General features: G+C 43.6%; 1 protein-coding gene across 7 annotated transcripts in view; it reads right to left on the bottom strand.

Moving 5' to 3' along the window:
* LOC110534855 (protein Jade-1) overlaps window positions 1-25,777 on the bottom strand; it is a 287,817-nt gene that overhangs the window by 19,597 nt on the left and 242,443 nt on the right. For 5 of the 7 annotated variants that reach the window (XM_036989745.2, XM_036989744.2, XM_090185916.1 and 2 more), the window contains one exon: window positions 6,226-6,357. In XM_036989745.2, the coding sequence (XP_036845640.1) occupies window positions 6,226-6,357 (132 nt within the window). Of the gene's footprint in view, window positions 1-6,225; window positions 6,358-25,777 lie in introns of those variants that run through there. The other 2 variants (XM_090185914.1, XM_090185915.1) reach the window with 1 other exon arrangement.

Here is a 25,777-nt window from a genome sequence, read left to right as displayed (position 1 = left end):
ACCTGATTCACTCTACTGTACCTTATTAACGCTAATCTACTTGTACGTGATTCAATCTAGTCTACTGTACCTGATTCACTCTACTGTACCTTATTTACTCTAGTCTACTGTACATGACTCCCTCTAGTCTACTGTACCTTATTTACTCTAGTCTACTGTACCTGACTCCCTCTAGTCTACTGTACCTTATTTACTCTAGTCTACTGTACCTGAATCACTCTACTGTACCTTATTTACTCTAGTCTACTGTACCTGATTCACTCTACTGTACCTTATTTACTCTTGTCTACCCTACCTGACTCCCTCTAGTCTACTGTACCTGATTCAATCTAGTCTACTGTACCTGATTCCCTCTACTGTACCTTATTTACTATAGTCTACTGTACCTGATTCACTCTCCTGTACCTTATTTACTCTAGTCTACTGTACCTGATTCACTCTACTGTACTTTATTTACTCTAGTCTACTGTACCTGATTCACTCTAGTTTACTGTACCTGATTCACTCTACTGTACCCTATTCACTCTAGTCTACTGTACCTGACTCCCTCTAGTCGACTGTACCTTATTCACTCTAGTCTACTGTACCTGACTCCCTCTAGTCTACTGTACCTGATTCATTCTAGTCTACTGTACCTGATTCCCTCTAGTCTACTGTACCTGATTCCCTCTAGTCTACTGTACCTGATTCCCTCTAGTCTACTGTACCTGATTCCCTCTAGTCTACTGTACCTGATTCCCTCTAGTCTACTGTACCTGATTCACTCTAGTCTACTGTACCTGATTCACTCTAGTCTACTGTACCTGATTCCCTCTAGTCTACTGTACCTGATTCACTCTAATCTACTTGTACCTGATTAATTCTAGTCTACTGTACCTGATTCCCTCTAGTCTACTGTACCTGATTCCCTCTAGTCTACTGTACCTGATTCCCTCTAGTCTACAGTACCTGATTCACTCTAGTCTACTGTACCTGATTCCCTCTAGTCTACTGTACCTGATTCACTCTAATCTACTTGTACCTGATTCATTCTAGTCTACTGTACCTGATTCCCTCTAGTCTACTGTACCTGATTCACTCTAGTCTACTGTACCTGGTTCCCTCTAGTCTACTGTACCTGATTCCCTCTAGTCTACTGTACCTGATTCACTCTAGTCTACTGTACCTGATTCACTCTAGTCTACTGTACCTGATTCACTCTATTGTACCTTATTAACGCTAATCTACTTGTACCTGATTCAATCTAGTCTACTGTACCTGATTCCCTCTAGTCTACTGTACCTGATTCACTCTAGTCTATTGTACCCGATTCACTCTAGTCTACTGTACCTGATTCATTCAAGTCTGCTGTACATGATTCACTCAAGTCTACTGCACCTGGGTCCTCATAATGACATTGACTAGACAAAGAGGTGTCATGGGGTCACACCAACACAACCTTCAACATTCCTGACCGACCCATCCCTGTTAGATCCTCCTGTTACCCCACTACCTAAGGCTACAGCCACACCAGACGCATGAACACTGATTCAACCGCATATGACCTACATCATTGTCTGTTTTTGTTCGTCAAAACTACAACTCAAGACAACTGTCAGACGAGTTGCATACATAAAAATAAGGATGTTCTGTCCAAAATGGCACAGTATTGCACTAAATAGGGAATAGGGTGCCATCTAACACCTGTCCAATCCCTCTATTGTTCCCTCTCCTCTAGCCAGTCACGTGTTCCTCCTCCCCCCTCTAGTCCCTAGAGCCCCGTGCCCAACAGGCCAGGAAGAGCTGCTGTGATGGCGTCATCAGCACCCCCAGGCCAGCAGTTTCCATGACGCAGCATCAGCACCAGCACCTCTGCTGGAGACAGGAGACCTGAGGAGAAGGTATGGAGGGTTGAAGAGGGGATGAGAGGAGGGGAGGAGAGGTGGAATAGAGGGAAGAGAGGGTGAACAGAGAGAAGGGAGGGAGGGAAGAGAGGGGAACAGAGAGAAGGGAGGGAGGGGGTAACAGAGAGAAGGGAGGGAGGGGGTAACAGAGAGAAGGGAGGGAGGGGGTAACAGAGAGAAGGAAGGGAGGAAACAGAGAGAAGGGAGGGGGGAAACAGAGAGAAGGGAGAGGGGAAACAGAGAGAAGGGAGGGGGGAAACAGAGAGAAGGGAGGGGGGTAAACAGAGAGAAGGGAGGGGGGAAACAGAGAGAAGGGAGGGGGGAAACAGAGAGAAGGGAGGGAGGGAAGAGAGGGAAACAGAGAGAAGGGAGGGGGGAAACAGAGAGAAGGGAGGGGAGAAACAGAGGGAAGGGAGTGGGGTAACAGAGAGAAGGGAGGGAGGAAACAGAGAGATGGGAGGGAGCGGGGAACAGAGAGAAGGGAGGGGGGAAACAGAGAGAAGGGAGGGAGGAAACAGAGAGAAGGGATGGAGGAAACAGAAGGAAGGGAGGGAGGAAACAGAGAGAAGGGAGGGGGGAAACACAGAGAATGGAGGGAGGAAACAGAGAGAAGGGAGGGAGGAAACAGAGAGAAGGGAGGGAGGAAACAGAGAGAAGGGAGGGAGGAAACCGAGAGAAGGGAGGGAGGAAACAGAGAGAAGGGAGGGAGGGGGGAAACAGAGAGAAGGGAGGGAGGGGGGAAACAGAGAGAAGGGAGGGAGGGAAACAGAGAGAAGGGAGGGAGGAAACAGAGAGAAGGGAGGGAGGAAACCGAGAGAAGGGAGGAGGGGGGAGGAGGGAGAAGGGAGGAAGGCTAAGCTAGGCTAGGTAAAACTAGGTAAAACCAGAGAGCGTGGAAGGCTGAGCTAAGCTAGGTAGAACCAGGGAGGGAGGACGGCTGAGCTAGGCTAGGTAGAACCAGGGAGCGTGGAAGGCTGAGCTAAGCTAGGTAGAACCAGGGAGGGAGGAAGGCTGAGCTAGGCTAGGTAGAACCAGGGAGTGTGGAAGGCTGAGCTAAGCTAGGTAGAACCAGGGAGCGTGGAAGGCTAAGCTAAGCTAGGTAGGGCCAGGAATGCGCTGGCTGGGGCAGAGCCAGACTTGTGTTTGTGCAGGCCCCACTACAGTCTACCGATTGTTTTCAGGTGCTACCCGTCACCCTGACAACCCCACATACGCACAGAGCAAGGGAAAGAGGGGGGGGAGTGAGCAGTGAGTTTCAGAGAGAGAGAGAGCTCTGTAAACTCGACAACTGAAAAAACACAAATTAAGTGTTAAAATGATTCCCAAAGTATCAGTCTGGGGATAGAGCTCAATATCAACACCCAGAAGGCCCTTAAGTCGATTCCACGACATAACACTCAGAGGGACTCTACAGTCCTCTGTCTGACATCCTGCGTGACCTATAGTGATGGGGAGGAAAAATTGCTGCAGTTACATAACGGGATATCATTTTTTACGATATATCATATCATTTAGAAAATATTGCAATATTATTTTGGCGCTAGTTGGCTGTATCTGCAGCAAAACACCAGTATTTTTCCTTCATAGTTTGTTCTCCATCTTCTTTTTAAATAGGGAGCCAATTTGTTTTCAGCACTTTAATTTCCATGACTGATAAAAACTTGTTTTCTCATGTCTCTCTCTTGTCCCTCTGCAGCAAACATATTGTTAGCAATATGTTAGGAACATCAAATTGGAATAAAATCACAGTATCAAATCGCAATACATATTGAATCATGAGAATTGCAATACATATCATACCTAAATATCGTTATAATATCGTATCGTGAGGTCCCTGGCAATTCTTAGCCCTAGTGGACAGATGCCAGTCTGTGTCTGCTTCTTAAATTCTATCCAGGCGGTGTGGTCAGTGATGTATTTTGGGGTTAATCATTTCTGTTCCTTATGTAAATACTTTTTTATACATGCTTATGGAATTATAAGACATTCACTTTTCACACGTCGATAATGTTTGTTTATTTCGTTGCTATGGTCACCGGTGGGTGTCGCCCTTGTGTGAAGGCACTAGCAACTTTGACTAGAGGGACAAGTGGATACTCAGCAAATATCCACTCAGCCCATCCCTCTGTGTATGCAAAGTGCCTAACTCTCTCCCTGGCGATATCTGATCTGGTATCGCAAGGAATCAACTGGTATCTCTAAATTACAGTATATCACTCCAACCGACAGGAGAGAGCCAACAGTGTCTGGGAAGAAGAATAGAGGACAGAATACCTGTAGTACTCCATCATTCATTTCTGTTGAGAAACAACACGCACAAGACACAGAAACACAGCCACAATGAGTGCAGCGTCCCTGGAGCAATTTGGGGTTAAGTGTGTCAAGGTAAACTCGGAGTGTATGTCAACCTGTTCCTACACGGTACAGCAACATCTGTCTGTCATCAGGAGTCTAATCAAACCAAAACTCCTTCTGCTGCTCTACCGGCCCATCCTCATCACTACTCTATTGAAGTATCTGATACCGCAACATGCTGACAGTCTCACACCACAATAAACTATTAAGGATCACCAACACGGCATTTAAACTGATTGGACCCCCGCTCCAAAACTCTCCCTACGGAATGAACGCACTATCCAGTGCAAAGCCTGCCACATGATCTCCAGCCCAGACTACTCACTCCACCACTGCTTCAGGAGGAGTTTCATCCCAGGGGCTGCGACTATTATCAACAATTCTGTAGCTTCCTCCTGGTGGGGTACTATTTATGGCTGACTGTTTCCTGCTGTGTTTTCTAAATGCTTTGTGTATGCGAGCTGTGGCAAGATTTTCCTCTTGTGGGACAATAAACCTGATTCTGATCTACACAGACACATAAACACACACCGTCCTCTGTCATGGAAACATGGTTGTCTGGTTTCTGACTGATGGTTGATGACCAACAGGTGTGTCCTGTGCTACAGGTGGACCCAAGTCTGAAGGCTGAAGTATGTGTTGGTAGTACAGAAGTTCAAAGCAAAAAATAAAAGAAAAATGGAAATATCACATTTATATAAGTATTCCGACCCTTTACTGAGAACTTTGTTGAAGCACCTTTGGGAGCAATTACAGCCTTGAGTCTTCTTGGGTATGACACTGCAAGCTTAGCAAACCTGTTTTTGGGTAGTTTCTCCCATTCTACTCTGCAGATCCCCTCAAGCTCAGTCAGGTTGGATGTGGAGCGTTGCTAAACAGCTATTTTCAGGTCTCTCCAGAGATGTTTGATCGGGCTCTGGCTGGGTCACTCAAGGATATTCAGAGACTTGTCCCGAAGCCACTTATGCACCGTCTTGGCTGTGTGCTTAGGGTCGTTGTCCTGTTGGATGGTGAACCTCCACCCCAGTCTGAGGTCCTAAGCACTCTGTCGCAGGTTTTCATCAAGGATCTATCTGTTCTTTGCTCCATTCATCTTTGCCTCGATCCTGACTAGTCTCCCAGTCCCTGCCGCTGAAAAACATCCTCACAGCATGATGCTGCCACCACCATGCTTCACACAAAGAGTTAAATCTTGGTTTCATCAGACCAGAGAATCTTGTTTCTCATGGTCTAAGAGTCTTTCGGTGCCTTTTGGCAAACTCCAAGCCGGCTGTCATGTGCCTTTTACTGAGGACTGGCTCCCGTCTAAACAGATATTTCTGTTTTTTATTTTTAATAAATGTCCAAAATATTCTCAACCTGTTTCACTTTGTCATTATGTGGTATTGTGTGTAGATTGATGAGGATGACATTTTTTCCCCCAGCAATTTTAGAATAAGGCTGTAACGTAACAAAATGTGCAAAAAGTCAAGGGGTCTGAATACTTTCTGAATGCACTGTAGGATGAGCCATGACTTGAATGCAGTATATACACTGAGTAGTGATGCACCGATATGCCATTTTTTGGCCGATACCGATATCCGATATATAAACTTCTTCAATTTAAGAATGATGGAGGCCACTTTGTTCTTGGGGACCTTCAATGCTGCAGAAATGTTTTGGTACCCTTCCCCAGATCTGTGCCTTGACAATCCTGTTTCAGCGCTCTACAGACAATTCCTTCGACCTCATGACTTGATTTTTGCTCTTACATGAGCTGTCAACTGTGGGACCTTATATAGACAGGTGTGTTCCTTTCCAAATCATGTCACATCAATTGGATTTACCACAGGTGGACTCTAATCAAGTTTAGAAACATCTCAAATGATGATCAATGGAAACAGGATGCACCTGAACTCAATTTCAAGTCTCATAGCAAAGGATCTGAATAGTGTGAGTCAGGTAAGTCTGACTCACACTACCCCCCCTTGTGGTGTGTCAGACTTACCTAGCTGTTTCAGGAGGGAGCCATTCTCACACTTCCACCTCTCATTCTTCTTCTCTGGACTGCTTTTCCGCCGCTCCTTCCCCCTCTCCTTCACCCCGTTCTGCTTTCCCTTCTGCCCCTTCATGGTTTTCTCTGCAGAGGAAATAGAGCAACATTACAGTGCAGCCATGCATGATGTTAGAGAGAGGCAAGAGCAGGCCTCTCCTAGGACTTATTGTAGTGGGTGACTTTAATAAAGGATATCGGAGGAAAGCGCTCCCTGAAATTCTATCAACACATCTCCTGTGCTACACACAAAGAGAACACACTTGACTATTGTTACTGTCCCTTCTGGGACAGCTACAAGGCCTACATCCGCCCACCTTTCCTTAAACCAGAACACGCCTTCATCCTGTTTCTTCGCGCCTATAGGCAGAAACTTAACCAAGAAGCACCAGTGGTAAGGACTGTTCAACATTGGTCTGACCAATCGGAATTCATGCTTCAAGACTGTTTAGAGCACGTGGAATGGGAAATGTTCCGGGTTGCCTCTGGGAATAGTATCAACGTATACACTGACTCAGTGACTGGGTTCATCAGGAAGTGTATAGATGTTGTTGTTACCACTGTGACGAATACAACTTATCCAAACCAAAACCCGTGGATAGATGGCAGCATTCACGCAAAACTGAAAGGATGAACCATCGCATTTAACCACGGCAAGGTGACTGGGAACATGGGCGCATACAAACAGACCAGCTATGACCTCCGTAAGGCAATCAAAGAAGAAAAACAACAGTACAGGGACAAAGTGGAGTTGCAATTGAAGATAATGGAATTCATTGCCCTTGACAATCAACCGTTCTATGCCGTGGGTGATGTTGGTTTTTGCAACTGGTCAGGCACTGGTATACACTAACATTACCAAGTGCGCTATTGTTCAGATGTTGCCCTACCGGAGTTACACGGTAATAGCGTCACTGCTATTAGCTTCACAACATACTATGGAATGCTGTTTGGGTCTTTGCGTGTCAAAAGAATTACACATCAAATAACACTATTTGACAATAATTTTTTTATTTTACCTTTATTTAACCAGGCAAGTCAGTTAAGAATACTCAGTCTACTCGGTGACACCCACAGAACACAAATGTGAAGAATTAACGCAAATACTAGCATTGTAGCTCTTAACGCGGGACTGTGACTGTGTGAAATCACCTCCCCAGTCAGCCTATTGTGTGTATTGGCATTCATATTGCACTGTACAGCTTCACCTAAGGATTGGGGATCAATGAAATGGGGTGTCAGTCTACTCAATACCCAATATATTTTTTCCCAACGTCCTCCTCAGAGATATCAGACTCCAAAACATCCACGCAGTATTGTTTTTCCTCGGGAATAGTGTTCAATACACATAGTTTGACAATAAATGTGTCTCAATTCAAAGTTGTTTCAGAGTCCTGCAATAAGAGCTACAATGCTAATGTTCTCTGGGTGTCACTGAGTAGACTGATACCCCATGTCATTGACTCACAATCCATAGGTAAGGCTGTACAGTGAAATAAGTATGTCCCCAATGCAATTCTAAAGTATAATATATCCAGTGTGATTTCAACAGATTTTTGTCAAATGAACAAATTATTGTCTTTTGTTGATTTTAAATAACATTCCAACCTCGTTTAGCAGGATCGTTTCAATCATGGCAGAATTCTACTATTTGTATTAATTTGCATCACTGTCAATGACATACTTTAATTTTGAAGACTAACCGGAAAGTCCACTCTTGTGGCGAATCCTTATTGTGGCTAGCTTCACATAGATGGGTTGACCACCATTCATCAAATAAGAGCTGTCTGATAAATTAGGGTTATTTTAGATGATGACACCTAGCTATATAGTTGACTAGCTAACGATAGCTACTGAACCAGACAATGTTGTTTTGCTATGTTTTTGGGAAGAACATTGTTTGCATCCATGAGCTAGCTAGCTTTTTTTTAATGACCAGCACTGTAGGTGAGCGAGACAACTTTACCAGCCTCATAGTATACGTATTGATGAATCGTTGACATATGAAATACGAGTGATAATGTAATCAATGTGTAATAACTATGTCAAAAATGTGTGAACATGTTAAATTCTTATGTGACGTGCAGTCATATTGGTCAACAAGCTTATTTGACAAGACAATTAGTGTTATTTGACGTGTATCTTTTTTGACATCCAAAGACACAAAAGGAGTTCCATAGAAATCCTGGTTGAGAATGAAACGACTGAACAAATGAACAACAAAACAGCACAGCAAGTAAGTGAAAGAATTAGGTTTTGATTATATTTACTGGTAATGGGGACATACGTAAATGCCAACAAAATAACATTTTTGTCAGTGTGGTGTGTGTACCCTTTATTTAACTGGGCAAGTCAGTTAAGAACAAATTCTTATTTACAATGACGGCCTACCCTGGCCAAACCCGGACGACGCTGGGCCAATTGTGCGCCGCCCTATGGGACTCCCAATCACGGCCAGACGTGATACAGCCTGGATTCAAATCAGGGACTGTAGTGATGCCTCTTGCACTGAGATGCAGTGCCTTAGACTGCTGCGTCAATGTGTGTGTGTTAACTATTTAATTGTACTGGAATACTTAAAAGCCCTCAAAAATGTTAAATATCGGTTATTGGTATAAGGAAAATATTGGATATCGGTATCGACCAAAAATGTCATATCGCTGCATCACCACTCAGTGTATATACTGCATTCAAGTCATGGCTCATCCTACAGTGCATTCAGAATGTATTCAGACCCCTTGACTTTTTGCAAATTTTGTTACGTTACAGCCTTATTCTAAAATTGCTGATTTTTTTTTCATCCTCTTCAATCTACACACAATACCTCAAAATTACAAAGTGAAACAGGTTGAGAATATTTTGCACATTTATTAAATATAAAAAACAGAAATATCTTATTAACATAAAAAAAATTAGGCATTAGAGCTCAGAGACAGGATTGTGTCGAGGGACAGATCTGGGGAAGGGTACCAAAAAATGTCTGCAGGATTGAAGGTCCCCAAGAACACAGTGGCCTCAATCGTTCTTAAATGGAAGAAGTTTGGAACCACCAAGTCTCTTCCTAGAGCTGGCTGTCCGGCCAAACTGAGCAATCGTGGGAGAAGAGCCTTGGTCAGGGAGGTGATCAAGAAGCCGATGGTCACTCTGACAGAGTTCTAGAATTCCTCTGTGGAGATAGGAGAACCTTCCAGACAACCATCTCTGCAGCACTCCACCAAGCAGGCCTTTATGGTAGAGAGGTCAGACGGAAGACATCCTCAGTAAAAGGCACATGACAGCTCGCTTGGAATTTGCCAAAAGACACCTGGAGATCTCAGACAATAACAAAACCAGATTCTCTGGTCTGATAAAACCAAGACTGCGTTCTTTGGCATGAATGCCAAGCGTCACGTCTGGAGGAAACCTGCCAACATCCCTACGGTGAAACATGGTGGTGGTAGCATCATGCTGTGGGGATGTTTTTCAGTGGCAGGGACTGGGAGACTAGTCAGGATCGAGGGAGATCGAGATCCTTGATGAAAACCTGCGACAGCGCGCTCAGGACCTCAGACTGGGGCGAAGGTTCGCCATCCAACAGGACAATGACCCTAAGCACACAGCCAAGACTACGCAGTTGTGGCTTCGGGACAAGTCTCTGAATGTCCTTGAGTGGCCCAGCCAGAGGCCGGACTTGAACCCGATTGAACATCTCTGGACAGACTTGAAAATAGCTGTGCAGCGACGCTCCCCATCCAACCTGACAGAGCTTGAGAGGATATGCAGAGAAGAATGGGGGAAACTCCCCAAATACAGGTGTGCCAAGCTTATAGCGTCATACCCAAGAAGATTCAAGGCTGTAATCACTGCCAAAGGTGCTTCAACAAAGTACTGAGTAAAGGGTCTGAATATTTATGTAAATGTATTATCAGTTGTTTTTATTTATACACTTGCCGTTGGTGTGGCTGAAATAGTGCTAGCAGTGCTAGCTGCGTTACTACAGATACTGGTTCGATACTGGGCTGTGTCACAGCTGGCTGCAACCGGGAGACCCATGAGACGACATTGTCTTGGATAGGGGAGGTTTGCCCGGCAGGGATGTCTTGTCACATCGCGCTCTAGCGACTCCTGTGGCGGGTCAGGCACATGCACGCTGAAACGGTCACCGGGTGTACTGTGTTTCCTCCGACAAATTGGCGCGTCTGGCTTTCGGGTTAAGCGTGCATTGTGTCAAGAAGCAGTGCGGCTTCGCTGGGTTGTGTTTCAGAGGACGCACGGTTCTTGACCTTCGCCTCTCCCGAGTCCGTACAGGACTTGCAGCGACGGGACAAGACTGTAACTACCAATTAGACAAACATTGGCAGTAGAATGGCCTTTCCAACAAATCAGTTGGCCAAATTTCTGCCCTGCTAGAGCTGCCCCGGTCAACCATAAATGCTATTATTATGAAGTGGAAACAACAACGGCTCAGCCGCGAAGTGGTAGATCACACAAGCTCACAGAACAGGACCACAGAGTGCTAAAGTGCGTAGAAATAGTCTGTCCTCGGTTGCAACACTCACTACCGAGTTCAGCACAAAAACTGTTAGCCGGGAGCTTCATGAAATGGGTTTCCATAGCCGAACAGCCGCACACAAGCCTAAGATCACCATGCGAAATGCCAAGCGTCAGCTGGAGTGGTGTAAAGCTCGCCATCATTGGACTTTGGAGCAGTGCAAACGCATAGAGAGATGAATCACCATCTGGCAGTCTGATGGACGAATCTGGGTTTGGCAGATGCCAGGAGAATGCTACCTTCCTGAATGCATGGTACCAACTGTAAAGTTCGGTGGAGGAGGTTTCCCTTAGTTCCAGTGAAGGGAAATCTTAATGCTGCAGTATATAGTGACTTTCTAGACAATTCTGTGCTTCCAACTTTGTGGAAACAGCTTGGGGAAGGCCTTTCCTGTTTCAGCATGACAATGCCCCTGTACACAAAGCGAGGTCCACACAGAAATGGTTTGTCGAGATCGGTGTGAAAGAACTTGACTGTCCTGCAGAGTCCTGACCTCAATCACATCGAACACATTTTGGAATTAATTGGAACACAGACTGCGAGCCAGATATGCCACCAATGCTCCTTATAGGACACATCACTGCCCTCTGTAAACTGGTCATCACTGTATACCCGTCACAAGACTCACTGGTTGATGCTTATTTATAAAACCCTCTTAGGCCTCACTCCCCCCTATCTGAGATACCTACTGCAGCCCTCATCCTCCACATAAAACACCCGTTCTGACAGTCACATTCTGTAAAAGATCCCCAAAGCACACACGTTCCTGGGTCGCTCCTTTTTTCAGTTCGCTGCAGCTGGCGACTGGAACGAGCTGCAGAAAACACTCAAACAGGACAGTTTTATCTCAATCTCTTCATTCAAAGACTCAATCATGGATCCTCTTACTGACAGTTGTGGCTGCATTGCATGATGTATTGTTGTCACTACCTTCTTGCCATTGGTGCTGTTGTCTGTACCCAATAATGCTTGTACCATGTTTTGTGCTGCTACTATGTTATGTTGCTACCATCTTGTTGTCATGTTGTGTTGCTGCCATGCTGTGTTTTCATGTGTTGCTGCCTTGCTATGTTGTTGTCTTAGGTCTCTATTGTTGTGATGTCTCTTTTGTTATATATATATATATATATATATATATATATATATATATATATATATATACACACACATACAGTATATCACAAAAGTGAGTACACCCCTCACATTTTTGTAAATATTTGAGTATATCTTTTCATGTGACAACACTGAAGAAATGACACTTTGCTACAATGTAAAGTAGTGAGTGTACAGCTTGTATAACAGTGTAAATTTGCTGTCCCTTCAAAATAACTCAACACACAGCCATTAATGTCTACACCGCTGGCAACAAAAGTGAGTACACCCCTAAGTGAAAATGTCCAAATTGGGCCCAAAATGTCAATATTTTGTGTGGCCACCATCATTTCCCAGCACTGCCTTAACCCTCTTGGGCATGGAGTTCACCAGAGCTTCACAGGTTGCCACTAGAGTCCTCTTCCACTCCTCCATGACGACATCACGGAGCTGGTGGATGTTAGAGACCTTGCACTCCTCCACCTTCCGTTTGAGGATGCCCCACAGATGCTGAATAGGGTTTAGGTCTGGAGACATGCTTGGCCAGTCCATCACCTTTACCCTCAGCTTCTTTAGCGAGGCAGTGGTCGTCTTGGAGGTGTGCTTGGGGTCGTTATCATGTTGGAATACTGCCCTGCGGCCCAGTCTCCGAAGGGAGGGGATCATGCTCTGCTTCAGTATGTCACAGTACATGTTGGCATTCATGGTTCCCTCAATGAACTGTAGCTCCCCAGTGCCGGCAGCACTGATGCAGCCCCAGACCATGACACTCCCACCACCATGCTTGACTGTAGGCAAGACACACTTGTTTTTGTACTCCTCACCTGGTTGCCGCCACACACGCTTGACACCATCTGAACCAAATAAGTTTATCTTGGTCTCATCAGACCACATGGTTCCAGTAATCCATGTCCTTAGGCTGCTTGTCTTCAGCAAACTGTTTGCGGGCTTTCTTGTGCATCATCTTTAGAAGAGGCTTCCTTCTGGGACGACAGCCATGCAGACCAATTTGATGCAGTGTACGGCGTATGGTCTGAGCACTGACAGGCTGACCCCCCACCCCTTCAACCTCTGAAACAATGCTGGCAGCACTCATATGTCTATTTCCCAAAGACAACCTCTGGATATGACGCTGAGCACGTGCACTCAACTTCTTTGGTCGACCATGGCGAGGCCTGTTCTGAGTGGAACCTGTCCAGTTAAACCGCTCTATGGTCTTGACCACTGTGCTGCAGCTCAGTTTCAGGGTCTTGGCAATCTTATTATAGCCCAGGCCATCTTTATGTAGAGCAACAATTCTTTTTTTCAGATCCTCAGAGAGTTATTTGCCATGAGGTGCTATGTTTAACTTCCAGTGACCAGTCAGTAGGAGGGAGTGTGAGAGCGATGACACCAAATTTAACACACCTGCTCCCCATTCACCCCTGAGACCTTGTAACACTAAAGAGTCACATGACACCAGGGAGGGAAAATGGCTAATTGGGCCCAATTTGGACATTTTCACTTAGGGGTGTACTCACTTTTGTTGCCAGTGGTTTAGACATTAATGGCTGTGTGTTGAGTTATTTTGAGGGGACAGCACATGTACACTGTTATACAAGCTGTTACACTCACTACTTTACATTGTAGCAAAGTGTCATTTCTTCAGTGTTGTCACATGAAAAGATATACTCAAATATTTACAAAAATGTGAGGGGTGTACTAACTTTTGTGATTTTCTGTGTTTATATATATATATACTGACTTGCCTAGGGTTATAAGGGTTAAATAAAATACATCTGCTAAACTGTGTACGTGACCAGTACATTTTGATTTGATATTTTCTCTCATGTTAGAGAGTAGATCAACTACAATTGTTTTACTGACTGGCTGAACCCTTGGGGACATACTGTCTGCACCCTATTCCTTATATAGTGCAGGGCTGCAGTCAAAAGTAGTGCACTATTTCAGAAATAGGGTGCCATTTGGAACCCAGATGCTTTGCGCAGCAGTTAAATAGAGTTACATAAAGTATACATAGTCAAATACTGAGTAGGATACATTGCAGTCAATGTTTGATTTCATTATTGTAAACTAAATTGGGTGGTCATTCACGTCCTCATATGTGGAAAACATTCAGAAGTCATTATAAACTGGGTAGTTTGGGTCCTGGATGCTATGTATAATCAGACTATATACCACTGGTATGATGCAAAAATACTTGTTTACTGTTCTGCTTATGTTGGTAACCAGTAGCAGTAAGGCACCTGGGGGGTTGTGTTATATGGCCAATATACCATGGCTAAGGGCTGTATCCAGGCACTCCGCTTCGCGTTGTGCATAAGAACAGGTCTTAGTCGTGGTATATTGGCCAATAACACACCCCCTCAGGCCTTATGGTTAATTAGTCTCCCGAGCCACCTGAACCCAGAATGGCTTCTATTACCCCACTAGCAGGACTAATGGTTTTGATGATAGAAACATCCCATAACCTGACAGACCAAAATGAGAAACATCCCCATAACCTGACAGAACAAACTGAGAAACATCCCCATAACCTGACAGACCAAAATGAGAAACATCCCCATAACCTGACAGACCAAAATGAGAAACATCCCCATAACCTGACAGACCAAAATGAGAAACATCCCCATAACCTGACAGAACAAACTGAGAAACATCCCCATAACCTGACAGACCAAAATGAGAAACATCCCATAACCTGACAGACCAAAATGAGAAACATCCCATAACCTGACAGACCAAACTGAGAAACATCCCATAACCTGACAGAACAAACTGAGAAACATCCCCCTAACCTGACAGACCAAAATGAGAAACATCCCATAACCTGACAGACCAAAATGAGAAACATCCCATAACCTGACAGACCAAAATGAGAAACATCCCATAACCTGACAGACCAAAATGAGAAACATCCCCATAACCTGACAGACCAAAATGAGAAACATCCCATAACCTGACAGAACAAACTGAGAAACATCCCCACAACCTGACAGACCAAACTGAGAAACATCCCCATAACCTGACAGACCAAAATGAGAAACATCCCCATAACCTGACAGACCAAAATGAGAAACATCCCCATAACCTGACAGACCAAAATGAGAAACATCCCATAAACTGACAGACCAAAATGAGAAACATCCCATAACCTGACAGACCAAAATGAGAAACATCCCCATAATCTGACAGACCAAAATGAGAAATATCCCCATAACCTGACAGAACAAACTGAGAAACATCCCCATAACCTGACAGACTAAAAGGAGAAACATCCCATAACCTGACAGACCAAAATGAGAAACATCCCATAACCTGACAGACCAAACTGAGAAACATCCCATAACCTGACAGAACAAACTGAGAAACATCCCCCTAACCTGACAGACCAAAATGAGAAACATCCCATAACCTGACAGACCAAAATGAGAAACATCCCCATAACCTGACAGAACAAACTGAGAAACATCCCCATAACCTGACAGACCAAAATGAGAAACATCCCATAACCTGACAGACCAAAATGAGAAACATCCCATAATCTGACAGACCAAACTGAGAAACATCCCATAACCTGACAGAACAAACTGAGAAACATCCCCCTAACCTGACAAACCAAAATGAGAAACATCCCATAACCTGACAGACCAAACTGAGAAACATCCCATAACCTGACAGAACAAACTGAGAAACATCCCCCTAACCTGACAGACCAAAATGAGAAACATCCCATAACCTGACAGACCAAAATGAGAAACATCCCCATAACCTGACAGAACAAACTGAGAAACATCCCCATAACCTGACAGACCAAAATGAGAAAAATCCAATAACCTGACAGACCAAAATGAGAAACATCCCATAACCTGACAGACAAAAACGAGAAACATCCCCATAACCTGACAGACCAAAATGAGAAACATCCCATAACCTGACAGACCAAAATGAGAAACATCCCCATAACCTGACAGAACAAACTGAGAAACATCCCCACAACCTGACAGACCAAACTGAGAAACATCCCCATAACCTGACAGACCAAAATGAGAAACATCCCCATAACCTGACAGACCAAAATGAGAAACATCCCCATAACCTGACAGAACAAACTGAGAAACATCCCCATAACCTGACAGAACAAACTGAGAAACATCCCCATAACCTGACAGACCAAAATGAGAAACATCCCATAACCTGACAGACCAAACTGAGAAACATCCCCATAACCTGACAGACCAAAATGAGAAACATCCCATAACCTGACAGACCAAAATGAGAAACATCCCCATAACCTGACAGACCAAAATGAGAAACATCCCCATAACCTGACAGACCAAAATGAGAAACATCCCCATAACCTGACAGACCAAAATGAGAAACATCCCCATAACCTGACAGAACAAACTGAGAAACATCCCCATAACCTGACAGACCAAAATGAGAAACATCCCATAACCTGACAGACCAAAATGAGAAACATCCCATAACCTGACAGACCAAACTGAGAAACATCCCATAACCTGACAGAACAAACTGAGAAACATCCCCCTAACCTGACAGACCAAAATGAGAAACATCCCATAACCTGACAGACCAAAATGAGAAACATCCCCATAACCTGACAGAACAAACTGAGAAACATCCCCATAACCTGACAGACCAAAATGAGAAACATCCCCATAACCTGACAGACCAAAATGAGAAACATCCCCATAACCTGACAGAACAAACTGAGAAACATCCCATAACCTGACAGAACAAACTGAGAAACATCCCCCTAACCTGACAGACCAAAATGAGAAACATCCCATAACCTGACAGACCAAAATGAGAAACATCCCCATAACCTGACAGAACAAACTGAGAAACATCCCCATAACCTGACAGACCAAAATGAGAAACATCCCCATAACCTGACAGACCAAAATGAGAAACATCCAATAACCTGACAGACCAAAATGAGAAACATCCCATAACCTGACAGACAAAAATGAGAAACATCCCCATAACCTGACAGACCAAAATGAGAAACATCCCATAACCTGTTAGACCAAAATGAGAAACATCCCCATAACCTGACAGAACAAACTGAGAAACATCCCCATAACCTGACAGACCAAAATGAGAAACATCCCCATAACCTGAGACCAAAATGAGAAACATCCCCATAACCTGACAGAACAAACTGAGAAACATCCCCATAACCTGACAGAACAAACTGAGAAACATCCCCATAACCTGACAGACCAAAATGAGAAACATCCCATAACCTGACAGACCAAACTGAGAAACATCCCCATAACCTGACAGACCAAAATGAGAAACATCCCATAACCTGACAGACCAAAATGAGAAACATCCCCATAACCTGACAGACCAAAATGAGAAACATCCCCATAACCTGACAGACCAAAATGAGAAACATCCCCATAACCTGACAGAACAAACTGAGAAACATCCCCATAACCTGACAGACCAAAATGAGAAACATCCCATAACCTGACAGACCAAAATGAGAAACATCCCATAACCTGACAGACCAAACTGAGAAACATCCCATAACCTGACAGAACAAACTGAGAAACATCCCATAACCTGACAGACCAAAATGAGAAACATCCCATAACCTGACAGACCAAAATGAGAAACATCCCCATAACCTGACAGAACAAACTGAGAAACATCCCCATAACCTGACAGACCAAAATGAGAAACATCCCCATAACCTGACAGACCAAAATGAGAAACATCCCCATAACCTGACAGACCAAAATGAGAAACATCCCCATAACCTGACAGACCAAAATGAGAAACATCCCCATAACCTGACAGACCAAAATGAGAAACATCCCCATAACCTGACAGAACAAACTGAGAAACATCCCCATAACCTGACAGACCAAAATGAGAAACATCCCATAACCTGACAGACCAAAATGAGAAACATCCCATAACCTGACAGACCAAACTGAGAAACATCCCATAACCTGACAGAACAAACTGAGAAACATCCCATAACCTGACAGACCAAAATGAGAAACATCCCCATAACCTGACAGACCAAAATGAGAAACATCCCATAACCTGACAGACCAAACTGAGAAACATCCCCATAACCTGACAGACCAAAATGAGAAACATCCCATAACCTGACAGACCAAAATGAGAAACATCCCCATAACCTGACAGACCAAAATGAGAAACATCCCATAACCTGACAGACCAAACTGAGAAACATCCCCATAACCTGACAGACCAAAATGAGAAACATCCCATAACCTGACAGACCAAAATGAGAAACATCCCCATAACCTGACAGACCAAAATGAGAAACATCCCCATAACCTGACAGACCAAAATGAGAAACATCCCCATAACCTGACAGAACAAACTGAGAAACATCCCCATAACCTGACAGACCAAAATGAGAAACATCCCATAACCTGACAGACCAAAATGAGAAACATCCAATAACCTGACAGACCAAACTGAGAAACATCCCATAACCTGACAGAACAAACTGAGAAACATCCCCCTAACCTGACAGACCAAAATGAGAAACATCCCATAACCTGACAGACCAAAATGAGAAACATCCCCATAACCTGACAGAACAAAATGAGAAACATCCCCATAACCTGACAGACCAAACTGAGAAACATCCCATAACCTGACAGAAGAAACTGAGAAACATCCCCCTAACCTGACAGACCAAAATGAGAAACATCCCATAACCTGACAGACCAAAATGAGAAACATCCCCATAACCTGACAGAACAAAATGAGAAACATCCCCATAACCTGACAGACCAAAATGAGAAACATCCCATAACCTGACAGACCAAAATGAGAAACATCCCCATAACCTGACAGACCAAAATGAGAAACATCCCATAACCTGACAGACCAAAATGAGAAACATCCCCATAACCTGACAGACCAAAATGAGAAACATCCCATAACCTGACAGAACAAACTGAGAAACATCCCATAACCTGACAGACCAAAATGAGAAACATCCCATAACCTGACAGACCAAACTGAGAAACATCCCATAACCTGACAGAACAAACTGAGAAACATCCCCCTAAACTGACAGACCAAAATGAGAAACATCCCATAACCTGACAGACCAAAATGAGAAACATCCCCATAACCTGACAGAACAAACTGAGAAACATCCCCATAACCTGACAGACCAAAATGAGAAACATCCCATAACCTGACAGACCAAAATGAGAAACATCCCATAACCTGACAGAACAAACTGAGAAACATCCCCACAACCTGACAGACCAAAATGAGAAACATTCCCATAACCTGACAGAACAAACTGAGAAACATCCCCATAACCTGACAGACCAAAATGAGAAACATCCCCATAACCTGACAGACCAAAATGAGAAACATCCCCACAACCTGACAGACCAAAATGAGAAACATCCCCATAACCTGACAGACCAAAATGAGAAACATCCCCATAACCTGACAGACCAAAATGAGAAACATCCCCATAACCTGACAGAACAAACTGAGAAACATCCCCATAACCTGACAGACCAAAATGAGAAACATCCCATAACCTGACAGACCAAAATGAGAAACATCCCATAACCTGACAGACCAAACTGAGAAACATCCCATAACCTGACAGAACAAACTGAGAAACATCCCCCTAACCTGACAGACCAAAATGAGAAACATCCCATAACCTGACAGACCAAAATGAGAAACATCCCCATAACCTGACAGAACAAACTGAGAAACATCCCCATAACCTGACAGACCAAAATGAGAAACATCCCCATAACCTGACAGACCAAAATGAGAAACATCCCCATAACCTGACAGAACAAACTGAGAAACATCCCATAACCTGACAGACCAAAATGAGAAACATCCCCATAACCTGACAGAACAAACTGAGAAACATCCCCATAACCTGACAGACCAAAATGAGAAACATCCCCATAACCTGACAGACCAAAATGAGAAACATCCCCATAACCTGACAGAACAAACTGAGAAACATCCCATAACCTGACAGAACAAACTGAGAAACATCCCCCTAACCTGACAGACCAAAATGAGAAACATCCCATAACCTGACAGACCAAACTGAGAAACATCCCCATAACCTGACAGACCAAAATGAGAAACATCCCCATAACCTGACAGACCAAAATGAGAAACATCCCCATAACCTGAAAGAAAAAACTGAGAAACATCCCCATAACCTGACAGAACAAACTGAGAAACATCCCCATAACCTGACAGAACAAAATGAGAAACATCCCATAACCTGACAGACCAAAATGAGAAACATCCCCATAACCTGACAGACCAAAATGAGAAACATCCCCATAACCTGACAGACCAAAATGAGAAACATCCCATAACCTGACAGACCAAAATGAGAAACATCCCATAACCTGACAGACCAAACTGAGAAACATCCCATAACCTGACAGAAGAAACTGAGAAACATCCCCCTAACCTGACAGACCAAAATGAGAAACATCCCATAACCTGACAGACCAAAATGAGAAACATCCCCATAACCTGACAGACCAAAATGAGAAACATCCCCATAACCTGACAGACCAAAATGAGAAACATCCCATAACCTGACAGACCAAAATGAGAAACATCCCCATAACCTGACAGACCAAAATGAGAAACATCCCATAACCTGACAGAACAAACTGAGAAACATCCCATAACCTGACAGACCAAAATGAGAAACATCCCCATAACCTGACAGACCAAAATGAGAAACATCCCATAACCTGACAGAACAAACTGAGAAACATCCCCCTAAACTGACAGACCAAAATGAGAAACATCCCATAACCTGACAGACCAAAATGAGAAACATCCCCATAACCTGACAGAACAAACTGAGAAACATCCCCATAACCTGACAGACCAAAATGAGAAACATCCCATAACCTGACAGACCAAAATGAGAAACATCCCATAACCTGACAGACCAAAATGAGAAACATCCCCATAACCTGACAGACCAAAATGAGAAACATCCCCATAACCTGACAGACCAAAATGAGAAACATCCCATAACCTGACAGACCAAAATGAGAAACATCCCCATAACCTGACAGACCAAAATGAGAAACATCCCATAACCTGACAGAACAAACTGAGAAACATCCCCACAACCTGACAGACCAAACTGAGAAACATCCCCATAACCTGACAGACCAAAATTAGAAACATCCCCATAACCTGACAGACCAACATGAGAAACATCCCCATAACCTGACAGAACAAACTGAGAAACATCCCCATAACCTGACAGAACAAACTGAGAAACATCCCCATAACCTGACAGACCAAAATGAGAAACATCCCATAACCTGACAGACCAAAATGAGAAACATCCCCATAACCTGACAGACCAAAATGAGAAACATCCCATAACCTGACAGACCAAAATGAGAAACATCCCCATAACCTGACAGACCAAAATGAGAAACATCCCCATAACCTGACAGACCAAAATGAGAAACATCCCATAACCTGACAGACCAAAATGAGAAACATCCCATAACCTGACAGACCAAAATGAGAAACATCCCATAACCTGACAGAACAAACTGAGAAACATCCCCCTAACCTGACAGACCAAAATGAGAAACATCCCATAACCTGACAGACCAAAATGAGAAACATCCCATAACCTGACAGACCAAAATGAGAAACATCCCATAACCTGACAGACCAAAATGAGAAACATCCCATAACCTGACAGACCAAAATGAGAAACATCCCCATAACCTGACAGACCAAAATGAGAAACATCCCATAACCTGACAGACCAAAATGAGAAACATCCCCATAACCTGACAGACCAAAATGAGAAACATCCCATAACCTGACAGAACAAACTGAGAAACATCCCATAACCTGACAGACCAAAATGAGAAACATCCCATAACCTGACAGACCAAACTGAGAAACATCCCATAACCTGACAGAACAAACTGAGAAACATCCCCTAACCTGACAGACCAAAATGAGAAACATCCCCATAACCTGACAGAACAAACTGAGAAACATCCCCATAACCTGACAGACCAAAATGAGAAACATCCCCATAACCTGACAGACCAAAATGAGAAACATCCCCATAACCTGACAGACCAAAATGAGAAACATCCCCATAACCTGACAGACCAAAATGAGAAACATCCCCATAACCTGACAGAACAAACTGAGAAACATCCCCATAACCTGACAGACCAAAATGAGAAACATCCCATAACCTGACAGACCAAACTGAGAAACATCCCATAACCTGACAGAACAAACTGAGAAACATCCCCCTAACCTGACAGACCAAAATGAGAAACATCCCATAACCTGACAGACCAAAATGAGAAACATCCCCATAACCTGACAGAACAAACTGAGAAACATCCCCATAACCTGACAGACCAAAATGAGAAACATCCCCATAACCTGACAGACCAAAATGAGAAACATCCCCATAACCTGACAGAACAAACTGAGAAACATCCCATAACCTGACAGAACAAACTGAGAAACATCCCCCTAACCTGACAGACCAAAATGAGAAACATCCCATAACCTGACAGACCAAAATGAGAAACATCCCCATAACCTGACAGAACAAACTGAGAAACATCCCCATAACCTGACAGACCAAAATGAGAAACATCCCCATAACCTGACAGACCAAAATGAGAAACATCCCATAACCTGACAGACAAAAATGAGAAACATCCCCATAACCTGACAGACCAAAATGAGAAACATCCCATAACCTGACAGACCAAAATGAGAAACATCCCCATAACCTGACAGAACAAACTGAGAAACATCCCCATAACCTGACAGACCAAAATGAGAAACATCCCCATAACCTGAGACCAAAATGAGAAACATCCCCATAACCTGACAGAACAAACTGAGAAACATCCCCATAACCTGACAGAACAAACTGAGAAACATCCCCATAACCTGACAGACCAAAATGAGAAACATCCCATAACCTGACAGACCAAACTGAGAAACATCCCCATAACCTGACAGACCAAAATGAGAAACATCCCGTAACCTGACAGACCAAAATGAGAAACATCCCCATAACCTGACAGACCAAAATGAGAAACATCCCCATAACCTGACAGACCAAAATGAGAAACATCCCCATAACCTGACAGACCAAAATGAGAAACATCCCCATAACCTGACAGAACAAACTGAGAAACATCCCCATAACCTGACAGACCAAAATGAGAAACATCCCATAACCTGACAGACCAAAATGAGAAACATCCCATAACCTGACAGACCAAACTGAGAAACATCCCATAACCTGACAGAACAAAATGAGAAACATCCCATAACCTGACAGACCAAAATGAGAAACATCCCATAACCTGACAGACCAAAATGAGAAACATCCCCATAACCTGACAGAACAAACTGAGAAACATCCCCATAACCTGACAGACCAAAATGAGAAACATCCCCATAACCTGACAGACCAAAATGAGAAACATCCCCATAACCTGACAGACCAAAATGAGAAACATCCCCATAACCTGACAGACCAAAATGAGAAACATCCCCATAACCTGACAGAACAAACTGAGAAACATCCCCATAACCTGACAGACCAAAATGAGAAACATCCCATAACCTGACAGACCAAAATGAGAAACATCCCATAACCTGACAGACCAAACTGAGAAACATCCCATAACCTGACAGAACAAACTGAGAAACATCCCATAACCTGACAGACCAAAATGAGAAACATCCCATAACCTGACAGACCAAAATGAGAAACATCCCCATAACCTGACAGAACAAACTGAGAAACATCCCCATAACCTGACAGACCAAAATGAGAAACATCCCCATAACCTGACAGACCAAAATGAGAAACATCCCCATAACCTGACAGAACAAACTGAGAAACATCCCATAACCTGACAGAACAAACTGAGAAACATCCCCCTAACCTGACAGACCAAAATGAGAAACATCCCCCTAACCTGACAGACCAAAATGAGAAACATCCCATAACCTGACAGACCAAAATGAGAAACATCCCCATAACCTGACAGAACAAACTGAGAAACATCCCCATAACCTGACAGACCAAAATGAGAAACATCCCCATAACCTGACAGACCAAAATGAGAAACATCCCCATAACCTGACAGACCAAAATGAGAAACATCCCATAACCTGACAGACCAAAATGAGAAACATCCCATAACCTGACAGACCAAACTGAGAAACATCCCATAACCTGACAGAACAAACTGAGAAACATCCCCCTAACCTGACAGACCAAAATGAGAAACATCCCATAACCTGACAGACCAAAATGAGAAACATCCCCATAACCTGACAGAACAAACTGAGAAACATCCCCATAACCTGACAGACCAAAATGAGAAACATCCCCATAACCTGACAGACCAAAATGAGAAACATCCCCATAACCTGACAGAACAAACTGAGAAACATCCCATAACCTGACAGACCAAAATGAGAAACATCCCCATAACCTGACAGAACAAACTGAGAAACATCCCCATAACCTGACAGACCAAAATGAGAAACATCCCCATAACCTGACAGACCAAAATGAGAAACATCCCCATAACCTGACAGAACAAACTGAGAAACATCCCATAACCTGACAGAACAAACTGAGAAACATCCCCATAACCTGACAGACCAAAATGAGAAACATCCCCATAACCTGACAGACCAAAATGAGAAACATCCCATAACCTGACAGACCAAAATGAGAAACATCCCCATAACCTGACAGACCAAAATGAGAAACATCCCATAACCTGACAGAACAAACTGAGAAACATCCCCACAACCTGACAGACCAAACTGAGAAACATCCCCATAACCTGACAGACCAAAATGAGAAACATCCCCATAACCTGACAGACCAAAATGAGAAACATCCCCATAACCTGACAGAACAAACTGAGAAACATCCCCATAACCTGACAGAACAAACTGAGAAACATCCCCATAACCTGACAGACCAAAATGAGAAACATCCCATAACCTGACAGACCAAAATGAGAAACATCCCCATAACCTGACAGACCAAAATGAGAAACATCCCATAACCTGACAGACCAAAATGAGAAACATCCCCATAACCTGACAGACCAAAATGAGAAACATCCCCATAACCTGACAGACCAAAATGAGAAACATCCCATAACCTGACAGACCAAAATGAGAAACATCCCATAACCTGACAGACCAAAATGAGAAACATCCCATAACCTGACAGAACAAACTGAGAAACATCCCCCTAACCTGACAGACCAAAATGAGAAACATCCCATAACCTGACAGACCAAAATGAGAAACATCCCATAACCTGACAGACCAAAATGAGAAACATCCCCATAACCTGACAGAACAAAATGAGAAACATCCCCATAACCTGACAGACCAAAATGAGAAACATCCCATAACCTGACAGACCAAAATGAGAAACATCCCCATAACCTGACAGACCAAAATGAGAAACATCCCATAACCTGACAGACCAAAATGAGAAACATCCCCATAACCTGACAGACCAAAATGAGAAACATCCCATAACCTGACAGAACAAACTGAGAAACATCCCATAACCTGACAGACCAAAATGAGAAACATCCCATAACCTGACAGACCAAACTGAGAAACATCCCATAACCTGACAGAACAAACTGAGAAACATCCCCCTAAACTGACAGACCAAAATGAGAAACATCCCATAACCTGACAGACCAAAATGAGAAACATCCCCATAACCTGACAGAACAAACTGAGAAACATCCCCATAACCTGACAGAC

This window comes from Oncorhynchus mykiss, chromosome 10 (genome assembly GCF_057628025.1).
Source record: "Oncorhynchus mykiss isolate SJ-2025 chromosome 10, ASM5762802v1, whole genome shotgun sequence".
In the NCBI taxonomy this organism is placed as follows: Eukaryota; Metazoa; Chordata; class Actinopteri; order Salmoniformes; family Salmonidae; genus Oncorhynchus; species Oncorhynchus mykiss.
Note: the sequence above shows the minus strand (reverse complement) of the source record. Positions and strands in the feature narration are given on the sequence as shown.